Source organism: Malania oleifera, chromosome 6, assembly GCF_029873635.1.
Source record: "Malania oleifera isolate guangnan ecotype guangnan chromosome 6, ASM2987363v1, whole genome shotgun sequence".
Taxonomy (NCBI): domain Eukaryota; kingdom Viridiplantae; phylum Streptophyta; class Magnoliopsida; order Santalales; family Ximeniaceae; genus Malania; species Malania oleifera.
Window position 1 is genome coordinate 26,106,707 of NC_080422.1, and position 20,594 is coordinate 26,127,300.

Below are 20,594 nucleotides of genomic sequence, written 5' to 3' on the forward strand. Positions count from 1 at the left end.
AATAATATAAAGAAAGGGAAATGGAAGCCAAAAACAGAAAGAGGCAATCGACCGCGTTCGTCGATGACGTTGCATTTTGGAAAGGAAAATCCCGAGAAATTTTTCAACTCCTCATCGACGAATACAGGGGACTTGTCGACGAGGGTATAATAGGAGCTCGTCGACGAGGACAGGATTCGTCAATGAGAAAATACTGAGGGAGGTTTTGGGGCAACCTGAAATTCGTCGACGAGGGAGGAAGTTCATCGATGAACCCAGGGCTATTAATTGCCAAAACCAAGATTTTTAGCAGAATTTTGGCGTAAGAAACCTCCATTTTCTCTCTTTACGCCCCTCTCCCCTTCCTTCTTCGATTTTGGGCCCATTTTACGCCGGATCGACGATCTAAAGCCACCACGACGCTCATGGTGAAATTCTCTGCAAATCTGCTAGAGCTGATCATTAGTGGAGTTGGTTTGGATTTCTTCCCAATCTCAGGGTAAGACATTTTATTCAGTATTTGTCTTTTCCTCAATTATAAGAAATATAATACATAAAGAAATACTGATGTTTTGTTTTGGAGGATTTGATTTTCAGGGTGTTGAGTGGAGAACTCTGTGAGTATAGGGTTAGAATTTAGTAGGGGCTTTTCAAAATTAAGGTAAGGGAAATATACTATGCTAGAAATTGTTATAATGTTAATAGAGATTTTACACATATGTATATACTAGCTTATTACCTGGTTCTACAGAATATGAGTTTTAAATGCTTGTGTGGCTTGAGTGGATATTTATGTGACGAAGAACTTATATAGTTTTTACAGTGTATCATACTATACTAAATACACAGTTATAGATAGTATATACAGTTTATATAGTTTTTCCAGTATATGGAACTACACAAAATATATAGATATAGTTATTTATTCACAGAGATTATACAGAAAGATATGCATGTATATATAGCTTTTATACAAATCGATTCATAAAACAGATATATATATATATATATATATATATATATACATACATATACATGTATACAGTTTTACTCAGAACAATATATATTACAGCTTTATACAGAACAGTATTTATAGTGTTCATAATATGTCATGTTTCCTATTACCATAACATATAGAGTATACAAATAGAGTATATAGACAGAGAATAAAAACGGATATACAAAGATGGCATCAAGATGCTACAGATACAGTATATAGAGATTATAGTATTTACAGCACAGAAAGATAGTGTTATGGTAATTTTGGAAACATGAAGGAAAGAGTAAAAGAGTATATATATATATATATAGTGTCAGATCCCTGAGGAAAGATTACAGACAGATACAGATAAAAATACAGAGCACGGTACCGTTAATAGATACAGATAGAGTGCAACCACATATCTCAAATAGTGTGTGGGTACCGTCGATCGTGCTCGGAGACTATGCAGCTCCCCAGTTTGCTGGGTGGAGGGGGCCGATTTGATGAGATAGTAGCCAGTCCCGAGCCTAGGAGTAGATGCAGTTTGGCCGGGTTGAGGTAGTGTAGAGTATATTGACTTATCTGGAGGGTCGACCAGATTAAGTCCCGCCTACGGGCCGCACAACCCTGTCATGAGGGGTCAAATCATGACATACAGAGTTCTAGGGATAAAACACAGTTATGTATATGTATACAACTTTATAGTATATGATAAGTATAGTATGATATTAGTAGTATGAAAAGTAGAAAACACATATGATCCAGTTATATTTTAAATTGTAAAAAGGAAGATATGCTTTACAAATTTATTATTGTATTACAGTTCAATTGTTATTTAAAAAGTATTCTTAACTTATTTGCCACACATTAGTAATAGCATATTTCCACTTACTGAGCGTCGACTCACCCCACGACTTTAACATTTTTCAGGTGAGCCAGCTGGGCAAGTAGATCAGGCTCGCATATATATATATATATATATATATATATATATATATATATATATATATGGTTATGTGATTTGTGTTCCGTTGTTTAGGTATGGATATAGATATATAGATAAAAAAAAAAATATAATATTGAGAAGTTTTGAGGGTGTTACATATAACGTACATTTGTACAGAGCTTACATTTACTCATGCTACACAATTTACCAATAAAATTCATACATATTCCTTGTAAAATAAGTCAACCCATATTTAGCATTTAAATACTGAAAATATAATTTCCATTTCTTACATAATTTTTCAGAAAATACCTTTCACTTTCATCAGTCCATTTTCACATATATAAAGCTAAATAAGCGGACCTAGGCTCAGAAAACATAATTTACATGGTTGACATTTTTAAACTCATCCCAAAAACATATACATAAGTATAACATAAATCATTATCTTTATATCACAAAACCTGATTTAATATATAATTTCTCCTTACCTGACTTTTGAACTACGCCGACAGGATTCTCGAATCGATACCCGCAGCATTCACTTGGACCCTGAATCAAAACCCTAGTTTAATTAAATAAATCTCAACCGACCCAAATCTTAAGAAAAATACTTATTTAATACTCTCTAGGCTCCAGATAACAATATTCGTTAAGAAAATTCTCAAAAGAACTCACTCACCCTGATTTTGGGATGTTTTTCAAACCTCTCAAACGAACAATCAGCTCCAGTAGCCTTGCAGGGAGCAATCCTACGAACCTCGTGGTGGTTCCGGATCGTCAAACCGGGTCAAATCCAGCCCGAAATCAAAGAGAGAAGGTTGAGGATCCATTTTTTTAGAGAGAGAGAGAAAGAGAGTAAAATTCTGGAGGTTCTTGCTGAAAATGAAAGAAATTCTATTTATAGGCAAGGCTTTGTCGACGAGCCAATGAAGAGACTTCGTCAACAAGAAAATACATTCGTCGACAAAATTTAGAGTTTGAAATTACTCTCTCGGGATTCCTTCGTCGACGGGGGATTGGAGTTCATCCACGATCTCTAGAAGGTCACTCATTGACGAAGACAAAACATTCGTCGATGAGGCCTGCTGTTCCTTTCCCTAAAATCTTTCCTTTTTCCTTATTATCTGTTAATTCATTTTATTTATTATACTTCCTAATTATTTTAATAGTTTTAATTTCCGGATCATTACAGAAAGTATTTATAGCTACAATGTATTCTAGTAGAGACATTAAGTTGTAGCGATGTAACAAGTACAATGGAATTTATAACTCTTGGTATATGATTAATACTTAGACAAACTTAAAGAGATAACTCAAGGTCTAATCTTTTTTTTTTTTTTTTCTTGAGAATGTTGAGTATGATGCTTAGCGCAAACTACAAGTTCTTAAGCACACTATAATAGAAAGGGAATAAGTGAAACAATTATTAACTTTAATGTTGGATATTCAAGACATGTTAGAGAAGGAAAAAGTGTTTTATTTCCTTGAAGGTTTGAAATTGTGGGCAAAGGTTTAACAAGGAGTTCGAGAGTTGCCTATTGCACATGTTGCTAGGAATTCTTGATGACTATGCTGGAAAGAATTCCTTCATGCCTAAGGAGAGTACTCGTTAAGTGAAAACAACAACCTTTAGAGTAAACTTAAAAGTGGGGAGCCAATACCAAAACATTAACTTCAAAGTATGCATCCTCATCTCAGTCTTACTCGAAATTCAATAAGAAAATGAAAAATTTCATGCTCCTTATAATGAGCCCCTCCCCTCACAATGTTGTTGATTGCCCTCACAAGCTAATGCTCAATGTCTTACTAGCTTTGATTGAAGAAGGGTATAGAAACAAGATGAGGATAAGGAGAAAACTAATTGAAGAGACACACAAAACTCTTCTTTTAAGTATATTTTTAAATAAATAATTATTAATTTTCAGTTTTTAATTTTTAATTTTTATTTTTAATTTTTTTTAATTTTAATTTTCATAATTTTTGATAATGATCGCAAACAATCTCTTATTTTATAGGGAGTTATAAAAAAAATCATTTTCAATATTGACCCGACCCATCTCGAACATACCCACCCATTCAGCGTCCTGCCGGGTTCGAATGGCGTGTCGGGTGCCATTAGGCCACTCTCGCCGCCTGAAAGCTCCCACTCATCTTAGAATCGCAATCTCTCTTCTCGATACGGGGTTTTGCAGAGAAGAATAGCGGTCAGCGGTGATCCTCCTTCCATTGATCGACCAGATAGGCTGCGAAGATGGTGTTGGCACAGCTCGGGGGGAGCATCTCGCGTGCTCTCCAGCAGATGAGCAATGCGACCATCATCGACGAAAAGGTCCTCAACGAATGCCTCAACGAGATCACCCGCGCCCTCCTCCAAGCCGATGTGCAGTTCAAGCTCGTCCGCGATATGCAGACCAATATCAAGAAGATCGTCAATCTCGATGATCTCGCCGCTGGCCACAACAAGCGCAAGATCATTCAACAGGTATGCTTGATTCCGTTGCTAATTGCTCGTCTATGACCCCTTTGGTTGGTGAGAACATGTAGGAAAACGAAAACAATTTTTCTCCTAGCAACCAGACGGAGCGTTAAATTTTTAATTCCTTGAAACATTGTTTGAATAACGCTGACACGATTATTTGGCTCAATTAGTAGATAATTCGCGTCTTTCAGGAATTAAATTTCTTCGCCCCCCACCCTCCCCCGGGTGGGGGGTGGGATTTGAATCCTGGATCTCCGACACCTCGCCTCAATCCTTTGCCCCCTGAAGCAGACCCAAGGGCGAAAAATTCGTAAATTTCTGATGGAAACAAAATTTCTTCCTCAAAGCTAACAGGAAATAAAATCATAAAATTCCGCCCCTGGCTTAAGTCTAAAATACTCATTAAAAATGGCAAATCCTTATATTTTCTTTCTTGGTAAATTTAATGGGATTTAGGTCTCCATCAAACGGAGACTAACAAAACAAGAGTGAAGGCGACAGAAGCTTATTAACAGTGCCCTAAGCAACACCTCTTCGCTGGAACTTTTGCATTTTGACGTTTGTTAGTGATTATTTTTAAGATTTTCAGGTATCTAATATATTTTGATGCTTGAAAGCCTCAAGAAAATTCGACATGTTTTGACACAAATATAATTTGCGATAGTTCAAAAAATTATTATCATCTTAACATCTACTATGATTACTGGTTCTGGAATTCAAATTGGATTTTTGCAATTAAATTAAACTGTTAAAGTTCAAAAATCATTTATAAAATGTAAGGAGAAAAAATCAATAAGTAAAAGGCTTAGCATCCAATATCACAGGGAAAATATAAAGATCAATCCCTGTGAAATGAGAAATGTTTGATAGTGGAGGCCCATTTATCCATTTTTTGAAAAAAACAAAAATGAAATAGTGTAGGTTCTAAGTAACTCATTTATAATTGGTAAGACTACAAGAGTAGTTGTAGTAGAAGATGCCATGTGGGAGGACCCTGGCCTATGTAAATAGAAGTATGCTAGTATGCAAAATCTAAAATAGCAAACGAGCTAATTGTAGAAGGACAAATCACCCAACTTACATACTCAGAAATATCTTCCTTCAATTTAAACGTGGAAAGCTTATGGTGCTTAAGCTCATTGGTTTCTCTTCATCCAGAGTCCAGATGTTCCCTACAATGCTTCGGGTATTGATTTCCAAGGTCATCCTGTTGCCCCTGTTTGCACACCCTGTTCTCCAAATGAGAAGTTTTATGGAATCATCCGCAAAAAATGGTCCACACTTTCTCTAGATATTAGGCAATTTAGTAAGAGATTATCCATTTCTTCATCTCTGGTTTTGTATATGTGGCACCTATTCCCCACAATGTAGCCTCTCTTATATTGTCAGGAGTAAGAAATAAAGACTCTCCACAGTACTTTCCATGCAAAAATGTCACTACAAAGGATCTTTGGGATACTAGATAGCCTCTCAAAGTAAGGAAGGAAGGAAGAAATGTCCTCCTATTTGATAAGCACATTCATGTCTTCCAGTGTGAAGTCCCCCTGAGGATTTCCCTGCAAAATGACATATCCTTTGCTCTCCTAAATGATGATCACATGTAGCATCTCAAAAAACATGTTTGCCTCCTCCATACCCCAGTCTTGAAGTACTCTTTTAATTCTAGGCATCCATTTAGCTATGTTCTCTTAATTCCATCTAGCGTCCTTTTTCCTTGTAATTTTGAAGATTTGGGGGATTTTCTCCTTAAAGATCTCTCGCCGCACCAAACATCATGACAAAACATCACATCTTTTTCTGATCACCCCTCATTATACCTTTCATCCATTTCCTAATGTCCACTTCGTATGATAACCGGAACAACTTGTTGACAACCCATTGTTATCTTCCCCAAACTTTGTAACCACCCAAATCTTTACAGGGACTCCTCAACCCAGCTAATGGTCAAAATGCAGGCGTCATTGAATTTTTTAGATTTCTGATCTGCAGTGATTCCTATCTCATTGGTTTCTTTACAAACTATCCTGCAATCAGCAAATGGTAATTTATTTATCTCCTCTCTCTCCATAGGAAATCTTCAAATCTCTCACCATCTTCTCCAACCTCTTAGCAGCAGAGGCCAGTATGGTGAAAATTGACATGAAGTGAGATATCAAGATTTAAAAGGGTTCCAATCGGCGTGATATCGCAGAAATACAGTTTCACTTCCAACTTGTCAACCACAAAACATAAGCTCTCCAACTCCCCTCGGCACTAGCCTAACAGCAAGGTCTCAAGGGTAAGCCCAAGTACTTAACTGGTAAAAATACCCCTTACAATTTAGATTCTTAGCCAATTCTACCACTTCTTGCTTATCATTTACTGGAATCAACTTGTTCCTTTCAATTTTGATTCTTAGGCCTGAGATCATCTTGAAAGCATTAGCATACTCATCTACTACAATGGTTGGTTATCCTTAGCCCCTCCAAAAATGATATTTCCTTTGGCAAACAAGAAGTGAGAAATAAGAAGTGAATTCCTCCCTGATTCTCTTATTGAAACATTTCAGAAAAGCTCACTTCAGTTTCCCTTTCCAGTGCTTGACTCAAAATCACCATCACTAATACGGAAAGCAAGGTCTGCATGGGTCTTGCTGCCTTAAAGACTCCACCTCTCCCTCCTCCGGATGTCTTTCTATGCAAACAAGTAAATCAGGGCAAGAGCTGATCCACGAAGATACTTCTTTACCTTTGAATGTTTCATTGAATGCCCTCCCATGAAATATTCATCTTCCCAGCAATCATTTCCGATATTGTCCATCACCCCTGGAATACTCGCAGAGAATCTTCTCTCTTCCTTGATCACGAGGAGCAGGATGTAGTACCCTACCCTGCTGGCCAACTTTAGTGCAGCCGCTTTTCTGTTCCTGCTGCTAAGTTGCTCATCCACTTTTGATGCTTCTTCTAAAGGCTTCCAGACTTGATCTAATTCACTTCCATAAAAAGTCAGCATTTAGACCTTCCCTCCAGGCTGGGGCTTTTCAATCAGTCTCAAGCTTTGATGATCCTGTAGCCTTCATTGATGAGATCAGAAATTTTCTTTTCAAGCTGGAAGAAATTCTTGCGTGATGGCCTGTCCTTTGTGAACATTTAGTTTCGTCTGAGTTTAATAATGCACACTGGGCTGCAGCTCCCTCAATTATTATTATTTTCCCTTTTGGGGGAGGGGGGTGGCAGCAACCATTCTGGCCGAATATCCGATCATTATTGAACATATGGTTGTTTCTTCAGGGTGATACATGTCTAAAATAGTTTGTTTTAATTTTTAATCTAAATATATTTGTTTATTTACTTTCTGGTTCCATTCATTTTCTCAATTGATTTGGACCTTTATACTGAAAATTTGTTTTGGCAGTACATGGGTTCATTTTGTTAGAGGCTCTTTGTTCCACTGCTAGAAGAATGCACTTTTCTTTAATTCCTTTTAAGACATTCTTGATATTCCTAGACCATTGATCTATCCATTGTTTTACATTGCGGTCTGTTTGGCTTCTTTTTTAAGAGGTTTACTTTGCTTCTAGGCCATATTTAATGAACTCTGTAAAATGTTGGATCCTGGGAAGCCTTCTTTCACTCCAAAGAAAGCAAAAACAAGTGTAATCATGTTCGTTGGTTTACAAGGTAAGCTGGTTTTTTTCACGTGATTATTCTCTTTTTAAATCTAGTTATATCTTCTTGTATTGCTATGTCATATCTAAGTGGCATGTTTTGCGTTAGTAGACATGATGTCTTTGCTATTGATTGCATGCATTGACTAAATCGGAGCTTTGCATATGTTGAATGAAGTCATCAATCTATAATAGTATCTATTTTCCCTATTTTTTAAAGCTTCTGTTTCTTTTGCAAAAATTGACCTTCAAGAACATATTTACCATGTGTGCAAACAAATTGTGGTTTGGAAATAAGTTCACTTGGCAATGCAAAGGAATGTCTGGCACTGTTCAATTTCATTTCCAATGCTAGATAACATTAGTACACAGGGGGCTTTTGTAGGCTTGCAATGCTTGGAGGGTAAGAAACCAATTTTAGAAGCCTAAAACTCGAATACTACTTTGCTAGTATCTTAAAAATATTGCCCAAACAAAATACCATAAATAAAAAAGAAAATATAATTAATTTATGAGCTTGTTTCGTCAATTGGTCAGTGGGAAAGATTCCTAGTGAAACAAAGAATGAGTTTTGCTTTAGCCATAGAGAGTTTTTTTCTTGATTTTTGCTTGACCAATTGAGATGTCTTTTCTCATGATTGTAAATTCTCTTTATCTAATGAAATTATTTTTTTATTTTATTTTATTTTTTTTTTTTGCATTACATGTTAAATTGTGGAGAATGAATGATTTCTGGTTCTTTATCCAAAGTACATAAAAGTAACTTCGGTAGCATTTTAGAAAAACTTTCTATCATGAAAATACCTTCGCCTAATGCACTTGATGTACAAAATCTTTTCATGCACAACTAATCCCAAGCCTATGTAAAGGAGGAGGGTTTGTGTTAGGTTGTTGACAGCCAGCATAAAACTCGTCAGATATAAGATCTTCATGATATGAATCCTTTTTGATAATTCATTGGGGCAGCCCTACAAGTGATGCGTTGATCTTCCACCACTTGGGTGTAGTGAAAAATGGGTGGGTGGGCTAGGTTGTTGCCCTGAAGGGATGTGCTGTGTTGGTGCGTAGGTACTATGTCAAATATGTGAGGGTTCATGCATCATTTTAGATGCTGGCGGGTAAAGAAGTTAGTTCAAGGGGCTAGGATTAGATTAACAAGTTGGAACAGGGATTTTGGGTAAAAGTATGGAGATAGTTGACACAATGATTAGAAGAAAAATTAATGTAATTTTCGTTCAAGAAACTAAGTGGCTAGGGGAGAAAGCTAGAGAAATTGAAAAATCACGATTTAAACTTTGGTACATTGGAAAAGAAAAATAGAAAAATGGGGTAGGAAACATCGTAAACAAAAAAAAAGATAGTGTTCTAGATGTAAAAGAGTAGGGGATAGAACGATAGAAATTAGGACAAGTGATAATAAAAGTCATTAGTGCTTTTGCACCGCAAATAGGTTTGATAGACAGCCTTGAAAGACAATTTGGGGAAGATTTGGATAGTATTATGCAAGAGGTATTAGGGAGGAAAATATGGATAGTATTATACAAGAGGTATTTGGGATTGAGAAAATATTCATAGGAGCTTATTTATATTGACACATTGGTAGGGCAATGAGCATTATGAGAGGATACATGGAGGACATTGATACGGAGATAAAAATGGTTCCAATGATATGATCTTAGAGTTCACCATTGTGATCTTTTTACGATGAATACATGCTTTAGAAAGAGAGCACTTAATAAACTTTGAGTGGACAAAATAAAAGTCAAATAGATTTTTTCTTAACTAGAAGGGTAGTTTGTTTATCATACAAGGATTGCATAGTTATCCTAGGTGAAAGTTTAATTACACAACATAGAGTTTTAGTATGAAATATATGTGTTAAAAAATGGTAGAGAAAAGGCAAATTAAATCAGTGCAAGAGAACTAGGTGGTTGAACCTATATGGAGAAAATAGAATAAAATTTAGAGATAAAATGATTGAAGATGGTGACTGGATAATAGGGGATGATTTATGTGCAAACACTCTTTGGACTTTGCAGTAGGATAGCAAGTGAAATTAAAAAATTGAGAAAGAGATTTTAGGTGAATCTAAAGGAAGATTCTTGGCTATTAAAGAAATTTGGTGGTGTGATCAAGATGTCCAAAAAGCCGTAAAGATGAAGTGAATTTGGTCTAGAACATGGCAAAAATATAAAGAGGCAAGAAAAATGTAGAAAGGTCATTAGTGAAGCTAAAACAGAGTGTATAATAATTTATATTCTGGATTAGACACAAAAGAAGGGGAAAAAGACATATTTAAACTTGCTGGAGCTAGAGAAAGAAAGAGCAAGCAGTTAGGGAATGTAAAATATAAATAAATGAGGATGATAGTGTCTTGGTTAAAGAAGAAGATATTAAAGAAAGATGGCAAAGTAACTTTAATAAGCTAATTAATGAAAACCAAGTAAAGGCTTAAACCTTGAATTGACAAATGAGGAAACGACTAAAAAAATGTGAGATTTATTCGCAAAATTAGGGCTGATGATGTTAAGTTTGCATTAGAAAAGATGAAAAATGGAAAAGATATAGGATCATATGACATTCCAATTGAAGTTTGGAACTGCCCAGTGATAAGAGTGTGTTTGGTTTGATGGCTAGGTGTCACGGTCCGGCCCTTTTCACACCGTTTTGAAGGGCCGTGCGGCGCTAGCTAAAGCACTCTTGCTTAACTAGCCAACCTATCGTTTACCAACATTCATCCACAAAGCACTTTCATTAACATTCATTCAGATAGCAGCGGAAATAGTGATCAATTCATGAAAGTCGTGGTAACCAAGCAATAAACATTGAAGCAAACGTAATTCATTAACAAATCCTCCGTTGACATGTTGTACTTAGCGAGGGAGGCAAGTAGGCTAAGCACGTTGACAATTACTTTTACGATGACTGATGAACACTCACCCTCCCCTAAAGAGGTTTTTATGTAATTATTATCCTGGCACTAGGGAACATCAAAGTGACGGAGGAGTCATACTGCCTTATTTGGCTTACAAAGACTCTACTAGCAAAAAATAACCCTACAGTAGTATTTACATGATGGAAACCCATCCTAAACACACGAGATAAGCGGTCACAGGCAAGTATAATGCCCTGAACAAGCTTAGCTCGTGACATTCTCCCACACTTATGCGGTCGACGTCCTCGTAGACTTTTGGCGATAGGTACACTTCAACTTTGTCCACGAATGGCTTCAAATCTTCCGCAAAAATCCAGCTGATTTCTTTGTCATCAAGGCACTTCCACTTCACTAGGAACTTCTGCTGCTTCTTCCTTGGAGATATGAACTTTCTATCTGTAAGGATCTCTTCAACTTCATGTCTGTCAAGTTGCACTGTCTTCAACTCTGCGCTGTTTGACTAACTTCTGCTCAGGTTGTTGGTGTTCGCGTTGAATGGCTTTAGGCAGCTGACATGAAACTGCGGTCTTCTCTCCTGATCTGCCCACTTCTTCATTTGCTTAGAAGCTTTCTCCAGATAGGCTTGGGCAAAGTCTGCATTCTGTCTCCCTTCACTGGTGAAGATGTACACCCTAGGACTCTTTCGTCTGTATGGCTCACCCACTGTGTGAGGTAATAGCGGCAGCTGGCCTGTAACAAGCTCAAAAGGGCTTTTGTTGGTTGTTGAGCGCCTTTGGGCATTGCCACAGAACGGAGCCACATCAAGTAGTTGCACGCCATTCTTCTGGTTGTCGTTGACAAAATGGCACAAGTACTCATCTAGCAGCTCTCTGAATCTCTTCATCTGTACGTCTGTCTGTCGATGATAACTCGAAGAGATGTCAAGGTGTGACCTGAATATCCTGAAAAACTCTGTTAAGAAGTTGTCAGTGAACGTTAAATCTTGGTCACAAATAATAACTTGGGGAACACCCCAATATCTCACAATAGTCACAAGGAACAATTGTGTCGTCCCCTCTGCCGAACAGTACTTTGGTGCGGTCATGAAAGTACTATACTTCTTCCACTCCCCCTTGTCTTGTTGGCAAGTGAGACAAGTTTTGGTATAATCAACCACATCATCCCGCATGTGCGGCCAATAATACCTCCCCAGTAGTCCTGTCATTGGAGTCATTCTCTGTGAATACCCCTCAATGAACTTCCTGCAGCATTTAGTAAGGCCAAGAAAGGAACGCAACTCCTTCACTGTCGTGGGGATCTTCCATTCTTGAATCATCCTTAACTTCTCCATACCCCTCCGGATACGACCTTGTTCAACGACTTGATCAAGGAATTTGTTGCTTCGCTGAGCGAAAGAGAAATTCTCCTTCTTCACATTCAAACTATTTCCCCTTAGCCTGTTGAACACCTTTCGTAGATGCCCTTCATGTTTCCTCTGAAACAACATAGATACTCCCGTTTTGGAAGGGCGAACACATCCTGCTTCCAATTCATCAAGCTGTTTCCCCAACTCTACTATCTCTCGAGGCGCAATCCGACATGGCCCTTTAGCAGGTGGTTTCACTCCTGATAACAACTCGATCTCTTGCTCCACAGTCTGTCGTGAAGGCAAATTTTGAGACAGCTTATCCGGCAACACCTCCTTATCCTCATCCAACACCGCTTGGATGGTCGTAGGCTCCAGCTCTTGGCCTACTTCTTTGTCTACCACCACCGTGGCTAGACGTGTCTGCTCACCCTTACTCAATGCTTCATTGAGTTGTATGGCTGAAAGGGACTTCCGGTTGTCTCCTTTTGTTGCAACGACTTGCACCATGCACGAGTGATCTCCCATCAGACACAGGGAACCAGTCGAAGGCATCAGCACTGCCTTTGTCCCCATTAGGAACTCCATTCCTAGAATGACAGGATAGTCATCCAATGGCACCGCTGTGAAATTCGCATGACCTTCCCACTGTCCAAGCTTTATAGCCACTTGCTTGGCTACTCTCAGAGTAGGCTGGGCTACAGAGTTAACTGCTTTCATGCGTCCTGTATCCTTCTCTAAGGATAAGTTGAGTCTCCCTGCTTCCAACTGCGAAACAAAATTATGAGTAGCCCCCATATCCACCATATCGCGAGTACTCTTCCCATTTATCCTCAAGTCCACAAACATTAACCCTTTTGCTCGTGTAACTTTCAGTGTTTTTGCCTGCTTTTCCAATGCGTTCACTAGCCGCACTGAACCCACCCTTGGGGCATCATCCTCTTCCCCATCGTCTTCCACTGCCTGTTCTGCAATGGAAGCTTGTAAAGCATTAAGTGATGCTTTGTGAGGGCACTCAAAAACTCTATGAGGATCTCGACATAAGAAACACTCAATTTTACCCTTTCCCTTGGGTGTGTTGAACCCTTGAGGCGACGAAGCTTCCTATGAGGTTGATGATTTAGAGTCGGCTCCCCCACTCTTGGGTTTGCCATTCTTGAAAGACTTTCCACTGTTTCCCTCTCCGCCAAACCGTTTGGACGAAGCGGTATCATCACCAGCGTAGTCAGTCAAGCGTTTTGCAGCCGCTTGTGCAGTTGACAAGTCTTGAACTCTTTGCCTATGAAGTTCAGTTCCTGCCCATGGTTTCATCCCCTCAAGAAAATAGAACAACTTGTCCTTCTCCGACATATCCCGAATATCCAACATTAAAGCAGAAAATTGTTTCACATGTTCGCTGATTGACCCCGTATGCTTGAGATCTCTCAGTTTTCTCCTTGCATTATATTCAACGTTCTCAGGAAAGAATTGGGCCTTGAGCTCTCTCTTCAAGTCTGCCTAACTATCAATTACACAGTTTCCATTTTCAATTTCCTTGTACTTGGTACAACACCACAGTTTGGCATCACCAACCAAGTACATGGTTGCAGTATCGACCTTTGCCTGTTCTGAGGCCATTCTCACAACGCGAAAATATTGCTCCACATCAAACAAGAAGTTCTCTAACTCCTTGGCATCTTGGGCACCCCCATACGTCCTGGTTTCTGGCACCTTGGTCTTGCTAACTCCCGGAGTGTTGGAGTTCCCCATAGCAAGAACCATCACATTCATCTTTGCATCCAGATCTGCCATCCGGGCCTGCAAAGCTTCCACTGTGTGGCGAAAGTCCTCTGACAAATCGCCTAGCAAACCTGTTTGATGTTTTTGTGATCCCATCACCTCATCAACAAGTTCTCTCATTTGGGCCACCTCCGCGGCCATAGTGTTGGTTGTTGTCTCAACCTGTGCTTCCAGCACGTTGATCCTCTCAGTAGTGTTTGGTGCCATGGTCACTTACCAAAGCTTCCCAAATCCAACAACTAAGGCAATCGAATTCACGTAGCAACTCAACCTTGGGCTCTCACCAAGTGTCACCGACTTGGCTCTGATACCAAATGTCACGGTCCGCCTCTTTTCACACTGTTGTGAAGGGCCGTGCGACGCTAGCTAAAGCACTCTTGCTTAACTAGCCATCGTTTACCAACATTCATCCACAAAGCACTTTCATTAACATTCATTTAGATAGCAGCGGAAATAGTAATCAATTCATGAAAGTCGTGGCAACCAAGCAGTAAACATTGAAGCAAACGTAATTCATTAACAAATCCTCCGTTGACATGTTGTACTTAGCAAGGGAGGCAAGTAGGCTAAGCACGTTGACAATTACTAGTGAGTTTTACAATGACTGATGAATACTCACCCTCCCCTAAAGAGGTTTTTATGTAATTATCATCCTGACACTAGGAAACATCAAAGTGACCGAGGAGTCATACTGCCTTATTTGGCTTACAAAGACTCTACTAGTAGAAAATAACCCTACAGTAGTATTTACATGATGGAAACCCATCCTAAACACACGAGATAAGCGGTCACAGGCAAGCATAATGCCCTAAACAAGCTTAGCTCGTGACACTAGGCAAGGTAGGGTACTCTAAGAACTCTTAGTCTATGTTTTGTAACATACCTGCAGGATTGGACTGGCCAAGAAGAGGATTTCTAGCCCTTTTATATGGGATTGGGCTCGCTGGTCTCCCACATTGACCAGCCTAGGCTAAGCAACAAAATTATTATGATGCCCCATACTCTCTCTTTGTCTATGCTGAAACTGTGTCTGCTGAACGTGGCAATCATCATTGTGAGGCTCTGCAATTCAGACACATCCTTTGTACTGTGATGATGGAGGATGTCATGGCGCATAGGCACAGTGGTGGTGCCACAGCCTAGGTGTCGGTTGCCATATTTGAGGACTGATCACCTTCACATATACACTTATCAGCTATCACTCTTCAAGATCTCCTTAGCATGCCATCTCCTTAGCCTGCCATGCTCACTTTCTCATATTGTTCTCACGTCTAATCTTTTGTTCCAATCATTATATTTTCTTTCCTAAAATTTTGGCTGAATGGGTCATTGGATGCTTGATGTATTTTGGAACAACTTCTTTGCAATTGATTTTTCCCCCAAACTGAAATATATTTTGGATGAATCAGCAGTATTGTGGGTTCTAGCGAAAAAAAAGGGAGTGTGCAGTAGGTTATTTATGTCCTTAAGGAAATGCATGATAGAGTAATGAATCGTGTTAGAACTATGCGTAGAGAGTCTAGGAAATTTGATATTGGTTTGCGAGAAATGAGGAATTAGCATATCACACCCACACCCACAACAACAGGTGGCTTGGTTCACCATTTAATGGAACATACCAAAAGATATAAAATTAGGGAAAGTCACCTCTCTAAAGATACTGAAAACTCATCACTTTGGAGACACAGAATTGATAAATTTCACCACTTACAAAGGAGATATAACTGAAGAGAAATAAGGCAAAGGGCAAAGTCTTAAATTTTCAATAAAAAAATACTCTCTAAATCTGCTAATACATGTCTTTAGATTCAAATATATCACACAGAACACTTCAAAATTAGCTACTCAATTTCCATTGTGTGCTCCTCCATAGAGAGATATCTTTGCTTGAAGTTGCAAAATCCTAGAAAACTTTTTTACCTATACTATTTTGGCAAGAATCTCCTTTTCAGCTCCCTTTTCATTTTCTCCCATGGCTTGGTCTTGCTTCTTCCTTCAAGAGACCTTTGCTTCTTGAGATCTTCCCGTTGTAAGGAAACTTATTTTTTGAGTTTTACATCAACTAGCTTTACTATGCATTTGTCTGAGTACTACTTTAAATTGAAGACCCTCCCAACTATTTTTAAAAAAAATTTAAACCGATGCATAACGTCCGTTATAGACCTTGCATGATGGTATTGGAGGCTACCTAGAATGTTATGGGGCGGTGTCTCAATGGTACTCCAATTCACAATTGTAACAGTTTTTTGATTGGCAAAGGGAAATATTATTAATTGAAGGATGAAGACATCAAAGGGATGCCACCCAAGTATAACAGAAACAACAAAAGACTTCACAACCCTCGCTGTAAGGTGTTAAGGAAATCAAGGATTACAAAAACGTCTCTTACAACCTGCTCACTTTGCCAACTAGAAATCATAGTTATCCAACGGTCATACTGTAATGGCCGTTATGAATTGTTATGGGTTGTTCCAATGCTAGAATGGCTGTGAATGACTAAAACAAGTTTTGAGTCTTTTTTCTGTATTTTCCCCTCTTATTCCTTTATTGAAGCTTAGAAGCCAATTTTAAGTTGGGTTATTTAGTTGGTGATTCTTTTTATTTTTTTATTTTTATTTTTATAAAAAAACTCATTTTTGGGTTTATTTTCCTTGACATTTAGTATATATTTTTTAAATCACTATCATTCAAATAAACCCAACTTTTTATCATGAAATTACGTATTTTTGAATTCTAAGTTCTTTCAATTCTATTTTTTTTTTTTTTCTGTTTTCTTAGACCTAGTTTGGAGACTATGATATGTTCTATTTTATGCAATTTTGTTCTTGTTTAATATATTAACATCCTATATTTTGGTTTTTGGATAACAAAACTTCCATTAAAGACTAAAAGGGTACAAAATATGGCATTCTATATTTTTTATTTCTTTATATTTATGCTTTCTTCTCTCCCCCCCCCCCCCCCCCAAGCATATATTTATGATTTCTTAGTTTGAATTTCACTTCTAATCAATAAAGTAGTGGAAAGTAGCAAATGCATGCTTCTTCTCCCCAACATCCAACACTTGTAATGTAAGTTATATTTAAAGTGATTAAAATTTACTAAATATCATTTGAAGCATTAGGAAGATTCTAGGATCAAAAAATGTAAACCTATATGTTTTTAAGAAGTTTGCTAATGCAAAAAATGAATTCACGGACATGGTGTCCGTTACCCATTATGTAGCGTTTGTGAGGCCTTGGTTGCCATTGCTTGAACCGTTACTATGCTTGGGAATTGTTAAATTTTGATAGGAAGGATGACAATTCTCCAGAAACAATAGCCGTTGTTGTCATTCATCACACATTAGGCCATTTCTCTGGCTATTTCCTTGGACCTTTCTCTTTGCTTTTTGGTGCTTGCAAGCTTCCACCTGTTCAAAGGTGCGCTCTGTGACTGGTTCACAAGCTTTTCTTTGTTTTTTTGGTGCTCGCAAGCTCGCTCCTGTTCGTAGCTGCCCTCTGCATTGGGCTCTAATTTGCAATCTTTTTTCTTTTTCCCTGGTGTTTGCAAGCTCCTCTAGTTCAAATTGGCCTCTGGTTGTTTGCCGGAAGGCTTTTTCTGTCGTAGACCTTTCACTCTTTTGAAGGTTAGGCTCTTTTTGTTTATTGACTGCCTTGATGAGATGCCGAGGGATGGGAAGCGTATTGTGGTGGTCAAGGGGAAGTCCTTTGATCTGGTCATTGAAGGGGGAAGTTCCGATTTCCTTAGAATCATGGAATACTGCAGGGGAAGAAGGATCTCCATCTTCCTAGAGATGGAAGAGTTAAGATGGTTCCTTGCTTCTTGAATCTTGGGAGGAATTTTGGCTTTGAAAAAAGCCATACCCTAGGCAACTTCTTGGTTTTGTGGAACAAGGAACAAGGAACAAGGATAGAACCCTTACTTTGCAGCTGAACTCGAACAAATGTGGCAACTACCTTGCCCTTATGGAGACCAACAGTGGTGGTTGGAGAACCATTGTATTTCTTGAGTGGCATGAATCCAAGGGATGGATGAGGAATTGAGGATCTCCTTGGCAGCTGAATTGGGCCGCCATATTTTTCCTCCCACCAAGAAAGGTTTAACATCTTCAGTCATTCAGAAGGTGGAGAAGAAGCCTACTGCCTCCCTAGTGGATATGAAATAGATCAGCTCCCTTGTGCCTTTGCCCTCATTGTGGTAAGCCTTTGAATCTATTGCTGAGTTGTGGCTTGACACCCAACTCACAAGTGGTGGGGAAGTCAATTAATTTCTTGCGATCCTTCGCGAGTGTTGTGGGGGAGAAGAGGTGTGCTGCAGATGACTTTTTCAATTTCCCTAAGCAGGATAAAGGCAGACCCAAAGGTTTTGTCTCATTTGAGGATGTCAGGGTGGGCCTTAATGTGGGCCTTGGGGCTACAAAATATGGGGATTTTTTTTGGCCTTGCAACGTCACTTGACTACTCGAATTCCCAATCTAGGTCTTTTTCTCCCTTTAAGATGCATGACGGTCCTTTTGAAGCTGCTAAAAAGTTAGTCCACTTTTGGAAGGTTGTCCCCCCTTAGGATTTCCCCTCACAGGCGGCTGCAACTCAAGACGAGGCTGTTCTGGAACAGGAACCCATAAATCTCAAACTGATGCTGAAAGACGAGCCCTTGTTCCAGCCCCTAGTACTAGCTGTGTCAATTCCAACTTTGAAGATTTGATTGGTAGTCCCAATTTTGATACTTTGAATGGCTTGGACTCAAACAACACTTACTTCAAGAATCAGGTATTTGTTTGGGTTCTTCGGAAGTTGAAATTGGGAAGCAAAACCGTAGGTGTGTCCTTTGAAGGGTTTGAGGACAGAGCCTTACAATTGTTTGAGGATATTGAAAGAAAGAGAAGAGAGGAGATGGAAGTAATCATAGAAAACCATTGAGCAGTAACAAAAAGTTGGATACGAATAGGGAATTAAAGTGCTTGGAATGCACAATGAACTATGGAAAAATAGGAGGATGCTCAGTAATGGTAGAGGCTGGCAATAATTGGAGCCCTTTGTTAAATCATGTTAGGGAAAATCATTTCCTGAAATGTGAGGGGTCTTAATGACAAATCCAAGAGGAGTCTAATTAAGTCCATTAAGGATTGGAGGGGCAATGTCGTGTGCTTGCAAGAAACTAAGGTGGAGACAGTGGAGCAGCTCCTAATCAAAGACTTTGGGGGCCATGTCGCTTGTGATTGGATATCCCTTAGAGCAGTAGGCAACTTAGGGGGTATTCTTGTCTCGTGGAGGCCTAGTGTTGTCAAATTATTGGACCACTTCATTAATTCCTTCTCAGCCTCTTGTTTGTTCAAAAGCATAAATAATAACTTCTAGGGGATTTTCACAGAGGTTTACGACCTAGGTGAAGGACCCCACGGTCTCTTTTTTGGATAAGCTCTTTCAAGATTGGGAGTAGATGGGATGCTGCTTGGATCATTAGAGGTGATTTCAACTTGATTGTTTATCCTACACGAAAGAAGTGGGTGCAATCTTTAAAGCAGTAGCAGAAGAGAATTCCTTGACTTTTATCAACAATGCCCTTATTGATCTCCCTCTCATTGGTGGCAACTTCACTTTGTCCAACTCTAGGGAGTCGCATTCCTTTTCAAGGATTGATAGGTTCCTAGTTTTGGTAGAATTGGATCGTTTCTTTCTCACGTGATTCGGAGTCTATTTCGTAGGCCCATCTCAGATCACTTCCTCGTCCCTTGACATTAGGGAATTAAATGGGGGTGAACCCCCTTTCACTTTGAGAATATGTGGTTAAAGCATGATGGCTTTGGGAAGGTAGTGAAAACTTGCTAGTCCTCTTTTCAGGTCATGGGAAAGACTAGTTTTGTGCTTATTAAAAATTGAAAGGAGTAAAAGAAAAGCGGGAACAACAACACCTTTGGGAATGTCCAAATGAAGAAGATTGTTGTCCTTAATGGCATCAAAGAACTTGATGAACAGGAGATAATTCGTCTTGATGGTGAATAGAGAGCCAAAAGAGCTATGCTTGAGAAGGAATTGAATGAGGTTATTAATGTTGAAGAAATATCTTGGAGGCAGAAATCCAGAGCTTTATGGCTTAAGGAGGGGGACCATAATACAAAACTCTTTCATCAAACAACAAACACTCACCGTTAAGGTAACACCTTATCCAACTTGAAATTGGGGAAATCACCTTAACTGGGGAAGAGGATTTTAGGAAAGGTATTTGTGATTTTTATAAAGACCTTCACTTTGGACTTGAGACTTGGAGACCTATAGTGGATGACATCGATTCTAGATCTTTTAGTTCATTCAAGTAGAAGTCCTCCAAGCTATTAAAAATTGCAATAGGGATAATGCGCCTAGACCTGATTGTTTCTCCTTGGTTTGTTTTTTTTTTGGTTTTTTTTTTAATTTTTATTTTTAAAAGGGCTAATTGGAGCTTTCTCAGGCACGACATTGTAACATGCTTGAGCAGTTTCATAGATTAGGAAAATTCGTCAGTTGCATCAATACCATCTTTGTCACTCTTGTTTTGAA

The 20,594-nt window shown here is 38.8% G+C and overlaps 1 protein-coding gene across 1 annotated transcript in view; it reads left to right on the top strand.

Moving 5' to 3' along the window:
- The first annotated feature begins 4,014 nt into the window (after positions 1-4,014).
- The window catches only part of LOC131157630 (signal recognition particle subunit SRP54 2), a 37,470-nt gene continuing 20,890 nt past the window's right edge, over positions 4,015-20,594 (top strand). Inside the window, exons 1-2 of the mRNA XM_058111931.1 lie at positions 4,015-4,392; positions 7,949-8,048. Coding sequence (XP_057967914.1) covers positions 4,162-4,392; positions 7,949-8,048 — 331 coding nt within the window. The 5' untranslated portion in view covers positions 4,015-4,161. The remainder of the gene's footprint in view (positions 4,393-7,948; positions 8,049-20,594) is intronic.